Source organism: Rhinoderma darwinii, chromosome 1 (genome assembly GCF_050947455.1).
Source record: "Rhinoderma darwinii isolate aRhiDar2 chromosome 1, aRhiDar2.hap1, whole genome shotgun sequence".
Classification (NCBI taxonomy): domain Eukaryota; kingdom Metazoa; phylum Chordata; class Amphibia; order Anura; family Rhinodermatidae; genus Rhinoderma; species Rhinoderma darwinii.
In genome coordinates, this window is record NC_134687.1 from 169,585,647 (window position 1) to 169,600,824 (window position 15,178).

General features: G+C 40.3%; 1 protein-coding gene across 1 annotated transcript in view; it reads left to right on the plus strand.

The window, feature by feature from the left end:
• Positions 1-15,178, plus strand: part of LOC142738186 (bifunctional heparan sulfate N-deacetylase/N-sulfotransferase 3-like) — a 365,924-nt gene that overhangs the window by 332,914 nt on the left and 17,832 nt on the right. The window contains exon 11 of the mRNA XM_075849744.1: positions 7,716-7,886. Within this exon, the coding sequence (XP_075705859.1) occupies positions 7,716-7,886 (171 nt within the window). The remainder of the gene's footprint in view (positions 1-7,715; positions 7,887-15,178) is intronic.

The window sequence follows — 15,178 nt, forward strand, 5'->3', positions numbered from 1 at the left end:
CAAGTTATTATACATGGATATTAAACGTTCTGTCTTATGGACATAACAATGAAAACATCATACCAACTACCATTTGTGCCAATGTGTTATTCATTTGTTTCTACATAATAAAGGAGTATAATAGATTTGCTAAGGAAAAAAACAGACTAACCAATATCAAACAATATATATGTATGAAAGTATAAGAGAATAAGCATCAAATTGTAATGCAATACGTTCTTTTTCTTTATTTTTCTTCTTCTTTAGTCCATATGTTCTCACATAATGCACCACATCTCAGAACCGATCACAATACATGGGTATGATCTAGAGAGAGAACATGCTGAATTATTGATCTCAGACCTATAGCTTCAAGATGAACTACTATACCTGCCAATAGATGACGTGCTATGTGATAATGATAAAATAATTATAATTATAAGTGACTTAGATCATAAAAAACATGAAGAATATAAATAGAAATAAAATATAAAAATTATTATATAGACTGTAAGAGACCTAAATAAATCATAATAAATGGACAAAATTATGTGATCTGTGCAAATTTAGCATAAGAAAAAATATATATATGTGAAAATAAAAAAGTGAAAAAATGACTCGTTATGTTTTATAAAATCCGGTAAATAGTAGTTCTTCATTTATACCCCTAGGGGACATGCATTTCACATTGAAAATCCACCTTGCTTCATGTTGCAGAAGTCTCGGGACTATGTTGCCCCCTCTAATGTTTGTCTGTATGTGTTCCAGACCGATAACTTTAAGACTAGAGGTCTTACCTTTGTGTGCCTGTACAAAGTATGAAGCCACCGAGGTCAGAATCTTATTTTGTTTAACATCTCTTTCTGCCAATCTGATGGTTGATAGGTGATGTTGTATGCATTTTCGTAGTTCTTGACTTGTCTGACCTATATAAACCTTGGGACAAGAGCAGGTTATCGCATAAATTAAATTTTTGGTTCGACAGTTAATATATGACTTAAGTGGGTATTGCTTTTTGTCAGCTGGATCTGTGAATATGTCACTAGAATTGACAAATTGACATATGTTGCAATCCCCACATGTATATGAACCTATAAGTTTAGTTCCTCTACCTAGTCGTGTCGTCGGTCTTGAAAAATGACTTCTTGTTACTCTGTCCCCCAGATTGCGAGCTCTTCTTGCTGTAAGGAGAGGTCTCTCGGTGATATATGGTATAAGTTTAGGTTCACATAGTAGAATATTCCAATTTTTATTCACTCTCAGACCTAGGAGCAGGTGCAGACTGATTATTACCCACAGGCGTCGACACAGAAGCTGTGTCTGGCAGATCCTTTACAGTACCAGAGAGGATGCAATTTAATGGCTACATGATACTCAACCAGACACTAGGCTGGCCATACTGTATCTCTTAAAAGAAAACAAGGGTACCTTGTTCTCTTACCTTTTTGACTGTTGAATCTACTAGCACAAGAGAGAGAAGAAGGGCTGAAAAAGTTTATTACCCTATTATCACTTTCAGGCATGACCACCATAGTAGAAATGAAGTCATCACAAAATAATATGAATGAAACGTAAAGCCTAAAAATGGCATCATAATAAATTCAGTGATATTACTGTTTTATCATTTAATATATTTATTTTCTTTATTTTAAAATTAGGATACTTCTACATGTGACTCATCATTTATATACTGTACAAAAGTCATTACATTTCAGGAGATAGATACATATTCACTATCTGAATAATTCAAGTTTGAGTGTAAATAAGATGAACCGTTGTGTTGTGGTATAATTTTATAAAGTGCCTACAATGTACGGAGTACAGAGCAAGCCCAGAACTGTGGGGAAATATATAGTCAATTCAAGTGCTACAGAAAGCAAGGAAGGGAAAATTCTGATTGCAAAAGTAATTTCTAGGAAAAGCACAAGATAGAGCAATGTGGATAAGCAGCTCAACACAGATCACAACTGTGTCATTCATAGTAGAAACAGCAACGATTGAAAATGAATCATAGCCCTGGGTCTTAATTGTGTTTTATGGTACCTAGTGTATTACTTTTGTATTTCTAGCATCCGGAAAAAAGAATACATTTTTTAGATCATGGACTTACAGAATCAAAAGGGTGTATAACCACTTGTGTCTATTTGTGGTCAAGCTTCTGCAACTCTGTTAATCAACTGTAATCAGTGGTGGATTAAGTAGGCCATATACCCTCGGCTGTTTCCCAAACTTCGGTCCCCCCTCCCCACCACCGCCCTGTCACGCCGTGTCTCTAGTTAACACCATATTTCTGTGCAATCATTGACAAATAGGTGTTACACTTCTGCTTGTTAAAGGGGTGTATCCCTACAGACTGACAGTCACCAACCATCGCTGACAGTATCACACTGTGTAGGGACACATCATCTTGACAAGGGGAATGATGACACCCATTTGTCTATTAGACCTGGGCTACACAAAGACATTTTGTGGAATACAAGGATATCCTATAACAAACTTGTCAGGAGAGGTGACAGCTCCTCTATAAATCCAGTGACTCACAGGATACATCTTCTCAGATACTAGTCATTCTTTTTCTCTTTTCTTCTCCATCCGATCCAGACCTCATGATGACATCTCCCGGCCACCACCCGTTTCTGCAGAGTTTGCCATTCAGATGTCTTTGGCTCCTCACTTTTCCAACATTTCTACACTTATAAACTAAGATAAAATTATCATTGTGCCACACACTTCACTGCTGAATATAATAGTACCATACACTGTGCCCCTGAATATAATAGTACCATACACTGTGCCCCTGAATATAATAGTACTATACACTGCTCCCCTGATAGTGCCACTCACTGTGTCCCCTGTAGTGCCACACACATTGCCCTCTTTAGATAGTGCCACACACAAAGCCCCCTGTAGATAGTGGCATTCACAATGCCCACTGTAGATAATGCCACTCACAATGTACCCTGTAGATAGTGCCATTCACTATGCCCTGTGTAGATAGTGCCCCATATAGAGCCCCCTGTATATAATGCCCCTAATGTATGTAGTTTCTAGAATATACTACCATTCCAGGTGAAGAATATTCTGACCACGCATGCTCAGTTTTATCTACAGCCTAGTCTTCAGCTGTGTAGCTAGAAATTTAAAGATTTTATTGTATAATGGGAACTCAATATTAAACATGTTAGCATGCTAGACATTACAAGGGTCCAAGATGACTTAGACCAAATGAAATAAAGGCATCATAGGCTAGCTAAAATACATTACAGGATTTTCCATAAACCATCATGAAGTTAAATAGGTCAAGTTAGGGTGAGTTCAGACATGCCTGGGTATCCCATGTGTAGTATTACATGCGGATTTTAACCGGTTCGAGACCAGGCTATTTTGAGCCTCAGTACCAGACACTGTTTACCATTTTTAGCATGCATTAGTTAAGCGGCTAGAACTTTTTTAATTTGTTGGGCCAGCAACATGATTTTTGGGATTTTTTTTTGTAGACAATGCAGGTTTTTTTTTCATGCCACTGCCTTTATTCTATACACAGCACTCATTGAGAAGCGATCAGAGGACATAGAAGCAGCGAAATCTGCTTCTATGTTCTCTTTAGGGTCCCCGGCAGTCATTGACTGGTATTAAGGACCTCGACCGCTGGCCGTTCATATACAGCCAGTGGTCGGCAACCTGTTAAAGCAAATTTCCTGCATATTTTACCCCTTGTATTGCATGGCATAACATTTGTGGTTATATTGGCATTTAAAAAAAAAGGAAGACAGAAGAAATTTATTTTTATTTTTTATGTATAAAAAAAATGGTGGATATTTTGGAGTAATAACGATTTGCTTTAAGGGTGTATCACACCATTAAATATCATATTTATTGTATAGATCGTTAAAAATTATGTGAAGATTTATGACATTTGATTACATAGTAAGACGCCCCCTGGTGTTTAAAGTTTATAGCAAAGTGCAGGTCAACATAATGGGCTTGACTGCTGGTGGGCAGGCATGCTCAGTCACTCTGCCCACAGCCAATTCTCTGCATAGTGGTTCTCTGTCCACTGCAGTGCAGCCAATAGAAATAACTGTCTGCCCTGCTTGTCAGGGAAGGAACAGAGCCTCTGCAGTAGCATTGCAGTATAGTTGAGAAGACTCCCTAGCTTGTTAGGACTGTAAAGTTCTGTAACCTGAGGAGCAGATATGAACCCTGCACATGTCCAATCAGTCTTTATTGTTATTTCAAAACATTATCATTGGTTTCTAAGGTAGTGCATACTGTGGAAGTCACACAGTATATATCTTTACTACTCTGGATCCCATGTTACCTATCTACAGGGAAAGTAAGAAGGGACTATATTGCCAGCTGCCAGGGAGGAAAGGAGATGGATTGTATTCAGAGCCCCTTCCACAGCAACCCAGATTAGCAGCAGCGCAAAGGGGGACACAGGAAGCAAAAAAAAGATGAGAATTGTATTTGTATATGCTAGAAACACTGCAAATTACATAAAAACACATATTAACAGCATTTCTGAACCTTGGTATGAAAATGATTCATGGGTTAACCCCATTAAGTGTGAACACCTTGTATAGTACATTTGTATATTTCCTCACACTAAGAGGTAATATATTTGTAATTCTAAACGATACAAAAGGAAGTTATTTGTATTTTTTATATATGTTTACACAGTAAATGATCAATTTACGATCATAGCCTTGAGCTATTTGTGTCTGGGGTACTAGGCTTAGAAGAGTGGAGAAACACTAGACTAACATTTATCATTATTTGCACCAGTTTTTCATTTTGAATTAGCCTTTTGCCTACCATATAAATAGAATAAGATTTGTATGTGTGTGACATTAGGAGTCTCCAAATTAAATGCAATGTAGATGAAAATATTTGTTTTAATATATATTTGCTATGACATCAATTAAATAGGACCCTAATAAAAAGATTCAACATAATGTATTACAATGAAGGATCTCGTATATATATTTTCAAATTATTGACCTCCTTTACAAAGCAGCTTATGAACGAAAAATGACACTCAACGTTGAAACCACAAGAGGTATCTGAATAAAACAATAGGGCTGTTTTCTGAAGAAGACCTTTTAATGTGCAATTTTCAAGAATGAATTGCTTAAGATTGCTTAGCAAGTGGATTTAAATCACTGTGCTGTCCCACAATGCTTGGCTTAGCACAAAATTGAAAATGTATATTACTTTTTCACAACACAGTACATAATGAGGTTTTATATGTCTCTAGCACTCCATTGACAGATTTACACCTTCTCATTAAACTCAACTTGAGAGCTTGACCTGCATTTCTGACATTAACGTTCATAAATCTCGCAATGTAATGCGGATCATTCGTCCTGGTAAACAAGACATTGGGATTCAGGGTAGGAGCATCATATTTAATCTTAAGACACTTCCATTTTAGTATTTTTTTTTTAATAGTAGCAACAGCATGTATATTGCATAGCCTTTAATAATTACCAGGCACCCTTGTAATGACCCATATCAATAGACCTTAGTGAATGGGAGGTCAAGGGTCATATCATATATTGCTATTTAGATATACTTATTAATATACTAAATAGGCCTCAATTGTGAGACCTTGACATCCTATATAAGCATTTACAATCCAATTATATATATATATATATATATATATATATATATATATATATATATATATATATATATATATAAAAACAAATGGATCCAGCCGCACCGGTATGCTATGGGTGCAAGCCAACAGGATAAGACCACAATCCCAATGGTATATAAGACAAAAAATAGGCAGCACTCCGTTCAGATAGAGGTGAAAAAAGAGGGTACTTTTATTGTCCCATAAACAGTGGCAACGTTTCAGCTCCTTCCACTGGAGCCTTTCTCAAGGCTTGAGAAAGGCTCCAGTGGAAGGAGCTGAAACGTTGCCACTGTTTATGGGACAATAAAAGTACCCTCTTTTTTCACCTCTATCTGAACGGAGTGCTGCCTATTTTTTGTCTTATATATATATATATATATATATATATATATATATATATATATATATATAAATACCAACATAGAACGAAGTAACGGATGAAAAACAGGGTGGATTTATTCACCTCAAGAAATCACAGCAACGTTTCGGTTCAACAGGAACCTTTCTCAAGCCGATGGCTTGAGAAAGGTTCCTCTTGAACCGAAACGTTGCTGTGATTTCTTGAGGTTAATAAATCCACCCTGTTTTTCATCCGCCTTGAAGTCCTTGGTGCCGTTACTTCGTTCTATGTTGGTATTTATCTGAAAAGAAGGGGAATTGATTCATCCCCTGGTGACGAGCACATGGCCTGATTTGCTTGATATATGGAGTGCTGTGTTTCTTTGCTTCTGGATCGTATATATATATATATATATATATATATATATATATATATATATTAGGGTGGTTCCAAACCTGCTTCCTGTGGAGTACATTACACAAGCCATACTGACTGCAACTATGGCCGCACTGCTGTATTATGGCTTTATACACGCTCTGAGTAAACTGAGCCATAATAGGGCACCATATCAGTGTATGGGGCCATATTAAACCGTTGCATGCTTTAGCTTTCATATAATGGCATAAAGAGATATTTCTGTCAAATTCCCTATGAATCGCAAGGTAGTATGGAGATATTTTGCCCTAGAAGCAATGTTTCAAGGTGAGACTACTTCTATAATAAAGTACCATACAGAGGCACCATACAGAGCGCTGGGAACCCTGAGGGTATGGTCACACAGCTTATTTTCAGACGTTTCCATAAATGCCCCAAAAAACGGCTGAAAAAACGGAAGCTGAATGTCTGCCCATTGATTTCAATGGGAAAAACTGCCTTTAATTTCGATTGTTTCTATTTATGACTTGGTTTTCTGAAGTAGCTGTACCCATTTATACAACTGGGACTAGTTAATAGCTTTAACTTTTCATGAGTTATGACTTTATTTTGACCAGGTGTATTTTGTTAAAAAAAAGTATGCTGCTTTTCCAGAAACAGGGTGACTCTCATTCATGAGCTTCGTCTGTTTTTGCTTCAACTGAATGTGACTAAGCTGCAATACCAGACACAGTCCATGCACAAGAGTGGCGCTGTTCCTGGTAAACAAGCAGATGTCATATAACACTTTTTAAGATGGTCATAACATTACAATATAAAATTTTTCCTTTGCTCTAGTCTTGTAGGGCTTTTCTAGTGTAATGTTAATACAACTTGATACTTTAAGCTTTAGAATAATTATGCTCATTTCTTTGTGTTTCCATTTCTCACCATTTTCAAAATCTCTTTATGATCTTGGAAAATTCTGAGGCGTAAAACCAGTACAGATCATACTCTTTATAGTGTCATGACTTCCATTATTAATAGAGTCAATTGGTTTCCAATTGGATTCTGACAGATCTCTTTGACTTATAATGGACTCCATCAGGTTTCTATTGGGTTCTGGTATTTTTGCAGGTAAGAAAAGTCTTGCAGACTACACTAATCGTGCGGTCAAAAAAACAATAGAACCCTGATGAACGGGGAAGAAGTCTAGTGTGAAAGTTGTATAATTCAGATAAAACAGGAATACTGATTTAAAACTAAATAAAGGGGGTATTTTACATGTACATTCCATATCTTGTACGATGTGCACATGTTAAACACATATATAAATGCCTTAGTGCCTCACAATATAATAATGTGTATTACGTGACTTCTTTTTTTTTTCAGCACCTGCGTGCTCACCAGGACCCAGTAGCTCTAAAATTCAGCTTTTATGAGGTTATTACAGCTGGCAGCCAGGCTTCCCCTAACATACAATCACTCCAAAAGAAGTGCCTGATGCCTGGGTGGTATTCTACACATATAGAACAATGGCTGCAACACTTCCCTCCTGCTCAGGTAATACATACTTGCTTGTTTTCTAGAGTCTATATTCATGTTGTATCATAGTTATCTCTATCGATACTATTAATTATTCTGAAATATCCAAATACATAAATATTTGCCAGTCAAGTTCTCACGTTCTGATAACAGTCATTTGCTACGATAGTTGTTTTCTGAACGCCACATACAATTTTACCTAAGAAAACTCCATCAATCTTGATGAGCACTCATGTCTTCCATAGTTCTGTGATTGTAAAAAAATTCCATCATAAAAGGATTTTCTGGTCATGGGGCATTTTTTTAAAATTGATCATTCATCCTGAGGATAGGTCATCATTATATGATCGGTGAGGGTCCGAGACCCGGACCTCGCAACGATCAGCTGATCCGGCTGCCTCCGACACCTGGAGTTGTACAGTGTTTGAAGCCAGAAGCAGAAGTCTCCAACCACTTTATAGCGGTCATGCTGGGTTACTGCAGTTCTGCTCCTAGTTACTTGAATAGGAGCATAGCTGCAGTACTGCAACATGGCTGCTATGCAGTGGTCGGAGCCTACAGCTGATCGGTGCGCGGTCCGGGTGTCGGACCTCCATTCATCATATACTGATTGCCTATAAAAAAAAAAATGACCATGACCAGAAAACCCCTATAATGTGTCCCATTAAGGACGTCTTTTACCCCTTTAGGAGCAATTCTATTTTGGCATTTATGTCCACAGGAATTAGTTGCTGCATTCCAAGAACCATAACTTTTCTATTTTTCCATCAATGTAGCTGTATGAGGGCTTGTCTTTTTAAATATAAATTGTGGGGTACAAATAACTTAACCTCTTCATAACTGCCATAGGGCTATATGCGTTCTAACTGCCGATGCCCCGTGCAGTTAGCACGTGTATAAACGTTGACAGCCTGGAACAGGTTTAATGAGTGCGGTGCTGCTTCAGTGTGAGCAGCAATGCACTCTCATGTCGGCCGGGGCTTTGAGAGCCTCAGAATTTACCCCCCACTGTAGATAGTGCCACCCACAACCCCCTGTAGGCAGCGCAAAACCCTCTGTAGATAGCGCCACCTAAGCTCCCTCCAGCATTGAAATCCCCGGCCAGCACTCTGGCCAAGGATTCCCTTCCTAGAGGGAGCCCCCACCACCTTTCCATCCCCGCTGTAGATAGTGCCCCCCCCCACACTGTAGATAGCATCGCACCCCTCACTGTAGATAGAGCCACCTGAACTAACTTTAGGAGCTGAATAACCGGTGTCCGATCGCACTGGCCGGGGATTACGCTTCTTAGAGAGAGCCTCTGACGTCACTGTCCATTTGGACAGTGACGTTTGTGGCTCTCTCTAGGAGCAGAATCCCCGGCCGACACTCTGGCCTGGGATTCCGCTACTGGAGAAGTCCCTGGTGTCACTATCCATATATGGACAGTGACGTCAGGGACTACTGCTGGAGCTGAATCCCCACTCTGGCAGGGGATTCCGCTTTTAGAGCTAACACCTGACATCACTGTCCATATATTTTATTAAAATAAAAACTTCCCCACACAACCCTCTTTCAGCATTTTATTTTTAAAAAAATAAAAAAATTAGATAATTGAAGTAATACAACAAATCTATGACATAGTCCAAATGGTCTAGTGGAACCTACAAAACAAAAGTTAGTAATATGCCGCTGCTTCTTCATTCCTGTAGTTACACGGCGGTTCACAGTAGGAGCAAGGAACGACGAAGCAGCAGTGCTCACCCCTAATCCTTCAAAACAGCCGCCAATCAGCTGATTTAAAGGAAGAGTGTTGAGCACCGCTGCTCCGTCGATCCCCCCCCCCACACACTAATCCCCCCAAACATGCAACCGCGCCACACACAGACCCACACACACAAAACCACGCACATACCTTATCTGCATGTTTGGGGGGGGGGTTTATGTGTGTGGGGGGGACTCGACGGAGCAGCAGTGCTCGCCGCTGATCCTTCAAAACAGCTGATAAGCGCCTGTGAAGGATCAGCGACGCTCGTGTGCTGCTGATCCTTCATAGCCGCCAATCAGCTAGTTTGAAGGAACAGCGGCAGGCACCGCTGCTCCGTCGAGCAGCACCGAGCGCCACTGCTCAGTCCAGCGCCTCCTCCCCACACACACAAACCCCCAAACATGCAACCACGCCACCCACAAACACACACACACCTATTACCTGCAGCCGGTCTTCTCCAAAATGGCTCTGGCTTTCCCCCTACAAACCTGCTTCTATGCCGGGTCGCTCTGAACTGCGCATGTGCAGTACAGAGCGAGATGGCAGAAGCACAGGATGTAAGGAACGGCTCCCGTTCGTTATGTCATATGCCCTGTAGCTGCCATATTCCATCTGTGTATGTGTTGTTAAGAGGCACATAAACAGATGAAATAAAACATGGCAGCCCCCAGTGAATTAAAAAAAGTGTTAATTAAAAAAAACATTGTGTGTGAAAAAATAAATAAAGTACATATACAATTTTATTAAATAAAAACACATAAATTAATTAAAAAAAATAATTCATGAGACCTTTCCTTTAAAGAGGTTTTCCAGGACCAATAATCCCTAGTTAAAGAAACATCTAAAACCAATGCAGTTTGTAATATACTTGCGTTTCCATAGTTGTTCCTAATGCCGTATCTCGCATGCGGTCACGTGATGTGTCGCCCACAGTAAATCCGAACTTCCGCCGCTGCCCCGTACATGAGAGCTATCACTTCCGTCCGGCAGGCTCAGTGTACGGGCACGTCATTCCTGACTGTACACTATGGGAAGGGGTGCCGGATACCCTGCTTCTTCCGTCTCTGAACATGCGTGATTGATACACAAACAGTGTTCACCATGCATGCTCGATCCTCTGCTCTCACAGCGCCTGCGTGGATTGTCCTCACCTCCACCCATTGCTCAATTCCCATTTGCGCTAGGCATCTTGGGATTTGTAGGCTATGAGAGTACAGGAAACAGGCGAGTAGCGGTAGCACCTGATGTAAACAAACCGAAGATCGGCCACAGCGTGCTAGTGAGTAAAATTAATGAGAAAACCGGGCAGCATTGTTAAACTGAACCTTACAGGAATATCTCAACAAAAAGATTAAAAAACGATATTGGAAAACCCCTTTAAAACTAATTCAAGGACCGTGGGCACAAAATGCAGTGAAAAAGGCTCAGAAACTAGCAACGCAGGTTTTTTCTGCCTCCAATTGATTTCATTGGGAGGTCAGAGGTGGAAACCGCAGCGAGATAGGACATGCCGCTTTTTTTTTCCCGCAAGTGGCCAAAAGCCACCCAGGAACAAAAAAACACCTCTGCTTCCAATTTAAATCAATGGGGGACAATTTTGGCTGCTTTTGGCGATTCCAATGCGGTTTCCTTGTCAAAATCAGCGCCAAAAATGTCAGTGTGAACTCACCCTCGTCAGTAACAAACTGACAGGCAACCTATTAGACCATGCCTTTGGAACGGCCTAATAGGCATATAGCTATGGCATGGAAGTTATGTCGATTTGCGGGAAGGGATTAAAGTAAAGGGGTTAAAGAAAAATGGAGCAAGATTACATTGGTGAATCTGTGATCTTGGACCGCGACTGATTTTCATTTAAAAAGTGTAAAACCCTTATGTCACATAGTTACATAGTTACATAGTTACATAGTTAGTACGGCTGAAAAAAGACACATGTCCATCAAGTTCAACCAAGGGAAGGGAAAAGGGAAGGAAAAATTTCTACACATAGGAGCTGAGAGATTATTGTTGCTGGAAATGTGACACTAAGCAAAGGGCCATTCAAATGAATCCTGTCACATCTCTGTGATGCTATTCCAAAGGCTATCGGTCTATATTGTCTGTGGTTAGGTATGCCCTAACAACTGCCTTATACTGTTTGTATGACATTAGAAAAACATGGCAATTCCTGAAGGAATTTTGAGGCCGATTTTTCTGTCTGCAAAAAAACTGTGTGAACAGGGCCTAAGGCCGCAGTCACATACAGCAGATTTTGTTGCAGATTTTTGCAAATTAAAATCAGTTCCATTTATCTGAATGGAACTTGCAGAAATCCATGCACATGCTACAGAAACAAACCTATTCAGATGAATGGCACTCATTTTCAGTCGCAGAAATTTCAGCAACAATATCTGCTGTGTATGAATCCACCTTAACAAAGTACAACTCGCCCTGCAACAAACAAGGCCTCATAAAGCTATGTTGCAGAGGCAAAAAAAATAAAAATATTTGGGTCCTCAAGGCAAAAATGTACTGGGTCCTCAAGACTTGCTGACCATGGCTCACATGCTTTAAAGCTAGTAACAAAATATTGTCGTGCCATGTTACATTTTATTTGTTAGTTGCAAGGCCGCTTGTAACTTTTTTTCATAAAGAAGCATTGAGGTTGCACTCGTGTGCGACGGTATAGAGACCAAAATAGCTAAACAGATATGGGCTAAGGCCACGTTCAGACGTGGCGGAATTGCTGTTGAATTCCGCTGCGGACAGTCCGCAGTGGAATTCTGCAGCAGCCGTTTTTTACATTTGTTTCTATACATTTTTAGGAAACTTAGTTTGCAGAAAATAACTGTGCGGAAATTAGGCTGCGGTGCAGATTTTTCCCTCCGCAGCATGCTCTTTCCATTGCAGAGAAGAAGCAGGATTTCACTGCGGATTTCAGCCTTTGCAATGCAAAAACTGAAATCTGTGGCAAGTCCGCTGTGATATCTGCAATGTCTAAATTACCTGTCAAATATGCAAATGTTGGTGCAGATTCGTTGCGTAATTGCCCCGAATCTGCACCAACGTTTGCAGTGGAAAAATTCTGCCATGTCAGACCGTGGCCTAAGGGCATGGCCAGACGTGGCGTATTTCTGCAGACACTGTCCGCATCAATGGCGCACATAATCTGCGTTGCAGATTCTGTTGTGGCTCTGCCTAAAATGGGCATTAAATTGATGCGGACTAGCCGTTGTGTATTGAGGTGAAAGTACTTTCCCTTCTCTCTATCAGTTCAGGATAGAGAGAAAGCACAGCCCTTTCCCTAGTAAAAGTAAAAGAAATTCATACTTACCCGGCAGTTGCCTTGGTGACGCGTCCCTCTCTTGACATCCAGCCCGACCTCCCTGGATGACGCAGCAGTCCATGTGACCGCTGCAGCCTGTGATTGGCTGCAGCCATCACTTGGACTGAAACGTCATCCCGGGAGGCCGGACTGGAGGAAGAAGCAGGGAGTTCTCGGTAAGTAGGAACTTCTATTTTTTTACAGGTTGATGTATATTGTGATCGGAAGTCACTGTCCAGGGTGCTGAAACAGTTACTGCTGATCGTTTAACTCTTTCAGTACCCTGGACAGTGACTATCTTCTGACGTCGCCTAGCAACGCTCCTGTAATTACGGGTGCACACACGTAGTCACCCGTAATTACGGGAGCCCCATTGACTTCTATGGGCCTGCCCGTGCCGTAATTACAGCCCAAGATTACGGGCGTTTTTACGTTAGTGTGCATGGGGCCTCAGTCTGGCTATAGACCTAGAAATACATAGGTCCAGCCAGAATGAAGAAATGTCATGTTTGTAAAACAAATACGCTACGCTGCACACATAACATTTGCGGACTTCATTGCGGAATTTTGACTCTCCATTGAAGTCAATGGAGAAATTCCGCAATGAGTCTGCAACAAGTCCGCAACACATCCGCAACAACCAGTGTATGCTGCGGACACCAAATTCCGCACCACAGCCTATTGTCCGCAGCGGAGTTTTCCGGAACGTGTAAACGAACCTCACTAAAAAGCTGTGGAAAGCAATGGAGAAACGTGTACGCTGCGGATTTCCGCAGCGGACTGTCCGCAGCGGAATTCCAGAGCAATTCCGCCACGTCTGGCCATGCCCTAAGAGTCACATTCTGTGATTTTCACTCTGACTCATTCTTCCTGCACTTTTCAATATTTAAGACAATGTAAAAAATAAAGAAGTGAACTGTTAATTTTAAGTATAAATATTTTTTATATGCCATATTTTTCTTGTGATTGTGTCATTTGGCAGATATATATTGAACTTTTTTTCTGCCATTATTATATTTGTATGGTGTGATTATTACTGTATATGTGCACTGTGATGGGAAAAAAAAAAGATGCTGTGTGTCATCTTAATTAAATGGGTTATAGTAAATGACAAAGAATCATGGAAAATTCTACATTTTCTCAAGGTATTGTCACTCCAGCCTATAACAATATATTTTCATGCTCGGAAAATCCATAAATATGAAATGCTCAAATAAGCATGGTGTGCTCCATTGCTGAGGAATTTATAGATATTTCACAATAATAAGGCAAAAAAGCATAAAAATATCTAGTACTTGTCAGATGAATGTCAGAAACAACACTGGGAGGCAATACATCATCTTCATTGTTAGACACTTCTGGGGACAGATGGTAAAGTCAACAAGACAGTTCTATCCTGTGCTGGCATATCTGTTTAATCACTTAGGTGATACTTTCATGCGAGTCACACCATGCTGCTGTCGCCTCCAAAAATGGAAAAAATACGAAAAAAAATGCTAAACATTGTTTGTTCATACCCGTTAACTACAGGCTCGACAACTGTTTGGTATGCACAAAACCTAGTTTTGTTTTCTCTATTCATATGTAACAGCAAACTCTATACATTTTAGCATTTAAAGAGAATAGAAAATGTTTAGTTGACAGATAGATAGCGCTTCTTGGGGCAATCTGTCATAGAGCGCTACATTCCCAGATCACTATTGTCTAGGAATAAGGGACTTGTAAATAAGGGAATTGTAACAATCTTCCGTGTCTAACAACCCATTCAAGTCAAATAAAATAATTTCCTGCATTTCGGGTAAATTATTAAAAGATGAGTTAGGGTATGTTCACACGGAAGCGTCCATTACGGCTGAAATTACGGGGCTGTTTTCAGGAGAAAACAGCTCCGTAATTTCAGCCGTAATGGCATGTTGAGGCGCTTTTCGCTGCATCCATTACGGACGTAAATGGAGCTGTTTTTCCATGGAGTCAATGGAAAACGGCTCCATTTACGTCTTACGAAGTGACAGGTACTTCTTTGACGCGGGCGTCTTTTTTACGCCCCGCCTTTTGACAGCGGCGCGTAAAAAAAATGACCGTCGGAACTGAACATCGTAAGACCCATTCAAATGAATGGCCAGATGTTTGCCGACGCTATTGAGACACATTTTCGGACGTCATTCGGGGCTAAAATGCCCGAATTCCGTCCGTAAATAGTGTGTGTGAACCCAGCCTAACCCTATCAGATTGAAGAATTGTAATATTATCTGGGCTACA